The 4,131-nt window shown below is 40.4% G+C and overlaps 1 protein-coding gene across 1 annotated transcript in view; it reads right to left on the bottom strand.

Annotated features, from left to right (window-relative positions):
- Positions 1 to 3,316, bottom strand: part of ttc39b (tetratricopeptide repeat domain 39B) — a 32,829-nt gene extending 29,513 nt beyond the window's left edge. The window contains exon 1 of the mRNA XM_015394583.1: positions 3,063 to 3,316. Coding sequence (XP_015250069.1) covers positions 3,063 to 3,101 — 39 coding nt within the window. The 5' untranslated portion in view covers positions 3,102 to 3,316. The remainder of the gene's footprint in view (positions 1 to 3,062) is intronic.
- Between the last annotated feature and the right edge of the window lie 815 nt (positions 3,317 to 4,131).

Here is a 4,131-nt window from a genome sequence, read left to right as displayed (position 1 = left end):
CTGGGCATAGTTAACATTTCGTTTGATTATTAATCATTTTCCATTTTCAATTTTTAATTTAGACAGGCACTCTGTGCAATGCCCTGGCCACCCCATTCACCAGTGTAAATTTTACTAGCATCAGTTTAGCATTTCATCTCATTCTGCACAGCCTGAGACGTAGCATTAAAAATCACACAGTGAACCAGGATGAGTAGGCGTTTACTTCAGTCTTTATGATTTCTACAGGCACGTTTACCACAATAGTAGATTTAAACCCTGAAATGATGGCTTTTAGTTTCATTTTGCCCTCACAAGATTTTTAGTGGCCCCATCTGGCCCCCCCATGAAACATTTCTGGAGGTGCCTCTGGCGATCGTGTGTTTTACACTGATGGTTCAAACCATATAACAATAAAGAGATGTGCATGTGACTGAGAATGAGAATGAAACAGAAGTAGGTCAGGAGGAAGTGGCGATGACTTGCATGACGTAGGGGAAGACAGTGAACCGGAGATTAAGAGACAGTTTGCTGGTTTCTATTTCTTAAGACTTTTCTCACAAGTTCAAAGATAAATGTAACCGATTTAAATCTGCTTTCACTGAAAAAGCTGCATTGGATACACAGAAAAGCCCTAGATGATTCACACCCCTGACATGTTCAGGTTAAGACCGATTTTTTAACTTGATAGGAAGTGATATGTTTAATTAGCTCAGTTTTGGCTAGATCTTTTAGAGTATCTGTGGAACACTAAAGATTAGGGTGATGATGAGGAGGCCTTTCCAGTCATAACGATTCAATCCGTATCACAAACTCTGAAAAAGCTACCCAGCAGTCATAAGCTATTCAAATAGAGATGTCTGTGCAGTTAGTTAAAATGAATGAATCTTTTATTTTTTATAGGCACCCATGTCTTTATTTGTTAAAAAAAAACTTTATTTGGTTTAAAGGTATAGTGGAGAATGTTCTTTTTTTGGGTGGATCATCAAAATAAGTGGTTCCCCCAATCGTCAATCATTCTGGTGTTTACATTAGGCCGTCCTACCAGCTCGTCCCCATTTTACCGGTGGCGAGTCTGACATAGTGGAAAAATTGCAAACCTTCTTTTGGAAAGTAAGCTGGTATGAGTGATGCCACTAGCAACTTTTAAACAGAGCGTGCACGAGGAGAAATTGCACGCGTTTAATAGTTGTTCCCTCTCGGGAGCGGGTAAAGGGTCGTGCGTGTTTATTTTATTTTTTTAAGTGAAGAGGGCAGGTCTTCAAAAATCTGCGATCTGCGAAAATCCTCCACTATACATTAAAGAGACACATTCAAAGAGGCATGAGTTTCCTGATGATGCCGCCACCTCTGGCCTAAACACAACTGCAGCACTCTAATGCTTATTCTTGTATTCGCGCTCGTAATCCATTAAGTTTTCTTTTTGGTTTTTTCCAACATTGTTGGAAATCACAATTGTGCCGACTGTCGTTCGCTTCTGCTTATCCACAAAATCCATCTTGATTATAACGAATAGACTGTTTGCTAGGTCGGACCCAGGCTCAGGCTGGTAATCTGTGATACAGAGCATTTGCCCTGTGTAGAGTAAGTGTTGGGGACGATATGAGTTAAGGAGGGCCGGCCCTCGCACACTGAAAATACTCTCTGGCTGAAGCTCCTACCCATGACTGTAAATAACTCAATGAGCTCAAGAACTAATACAATGTTAACTGTTTAAACATTGCGTGTATTATGTATAGCCCTTCCTTGTCATGCACATTCTTGTGATGGTTGGCATATGGTGTCATATTCTATTTCTTCAAACTGTAAAATCCTTGCATCAAACTAACTTATAATAAAACTAAAATGCTTTCTTTTAACCAAACTATGAGGTTCCTCTTATATTTGGCGAATTTAGGTTAGAATATTTTGCAAAAATATGCTGCGGTGCATAATGGGCTAACGTTTCCTGTCTTACGTGCGTTATTTCCAGGTTGGGATGTTTTCCAATCTGGCGGTTTAGGATGGCCTTCTATGGGTAAAAAATGTTTTTCTTTAGATTTATGGACTAAGAGATCAATAGATTTTGGTTCAAATTGGGCGAGATTTCGTATATCCAGGCGTTTATGAAAATTGTTTTGGGCTAGAAAACGTGAGTCAGTGACATCTGGCAAACCTGCTGATGTGGTGAGTGGCGCTCACGTTACGCAGCAGTAGTCACTGTTCTATAATGCCAGAAAAATGTCATTATAGAAGTCTTGGAGATGGTTGAGGATAGATCGGTTAATCCACAATGTGTATTTGTATTGTGTTTCACATGTGAGACGCACTCGTTTGACTGTGCTTCTTTTTTTTTTTTTTGTTCGGGGGGCGGTCCATAAGTGGGCCAGTGTAGATGGAAAAATGCCACAACCAAAAATCGGTCCCCGTCTGAGCCTGGTCGGACCCATTTAATTTTTCAGTGTTAAATTCTGTTTAAAGTAACAGATTTTAATTAAAAACGTCTCCGGACCTTTTACTGGTTGATGATTGTCTTTAGTCGGATCCTGCTGGTTTTTAATTGGTTACCCCTGATTTAGAGGAATCTGGCACCTTTACCACTAGAGGGCACTGTGTCATTCATAAAGCCCCTTTAATCCAGATGTAATGTATTTCGTGAGAATTGTCTAAACTCTCTAGATCATCAATCATTATGTTAGAGATTTTTTGATAGTGTTTAAAAATAATAATAATAATAATAATAAATGTGGAATAGAAACAGTTTCATAAAGCAGCTCCACCAGTTTGAAGTATAATAATAATAATAATAAATGTGGAATAGAAACAGTTTCATAAAGCAGCTCCACCAGTTTGAAGTATCTGTTTTAACAGAGGAGTCAACGTTAAGCAGCTTTGCTGATGACCTCATTATTTGCGCAGAATACATCTAAAATTAAATAAGTATTTTAAAGCCAATGCGAAGCAGCAGCAGCAGCAGCAGCTTAGGAGGATGAATGAAGGTTATAAGAACAGGATGTGACATCCGGGCTGAGGAAGCCTGAGAGCTGCAGGAATATTTAAAAAGCACAACATGATGTCAGGATGAAAGCAGGGGAGCCTCTCACCTCCTCCTCGGCGGCCGCCCCGTTGCCGACGTGGGCCATGTCTCCTGTCAGCTCCCTGAGCTCCGCGGCTGCTGCTGCTGGTTGTTGCGCCTTTCAGGAGCGCGTCATGCCGCTCAGACAGCGCGCCGCCCCGCTGCGCGCACCCAGCCCGTCCTCCGGTTCGGGTTTAGGTCCGCTGATCACCAACCTCGGTTCGGTTCTTCCTTGTGTTTGCTCGGACTCGGAGGTTCGGGATCTGCTCTCTTCCGTGAAGTGGAAGGCGAACACGCCTCCCACGCCTGGTTTCACTCCGCCCACAGAGAGAGAGGAACCTGCAGAACCAAACTGAATCCAGGTCCATTGCTCACATTAAAACGGCGTTAATGCACCGGCTCCCCTAATGCAACAATCATAACATCTCTTGTTTCAAATCATATTTTATGGCAGCTTCCAAAAACATCGCATTAAATGGATTGAGCAGTTTCTTTTTTCTTTAATTACATAGAAAAACTCCTAAATGACTGCAGAGACAAACTCTACCATGTTAAAGATGAAAACTCCTTCTTTGTCCTTCTTGTCAGTTTTTTTTATCACGTTTTGCTTAATATACCGACTTTATAATCTCAAAGTAAGATATTCTACATGACCTTCACACTGCTGCCATCTTCTGGTGGAGAGGAGAACTGCATGACCCACAGCCAATTTCATTAGATTAGATTCAACTTTACTGTCATTACACAGGTACAGGTGCAAGGCAACGAAATGCAGTTTAGGTCTAACCAGAAGTGCAATAGCAGCAAGTGCAGGATAAATAATGGTTCTTTAAATAGAGGACATGGGTTTTACTGAATGAGTATAGAGATGAATACCATTATAAACAGAATCTTACTAATAGATGAATATAATATTTAGATAACTAGTGTTATTAACTAAATTTACAACTGGATATGTACCGAATATAATATACAGGTGGATATTACCATAAAAAGGGTTTTTACAGTTATATACCATAGCATATATACAGATGGGTTTCACTATAAAATCAAAAAACAAAGTTTGGACAGAAGCTATCTAAATAAAAGTGCAGTGG

The sequence above is a fragment of the Cyprinodon variegatus genome, unplaced genomic scaffold, assembly GCF_000732505.1.
Source record: "Cyprinodon variegatus isolate N-32 unplaced genomic scaffold, C_variegatus-1.0 Scaffold696, whole genome shotgun sequence".
Classification (NCBI taxonomy): domain Eukaryota; kingdom Metazoa; phylum Chordata; class Actinopteri; order Cyprinodontiformes; family Cyprinodontidae; genus Cyprinodon; species Cyprinodon variegatus.
The sequence above is the reverse complement of the archived record's forward strand: the minus strand, read 5'-3'. Positions and strand labels throughout refer to the sequence as shown.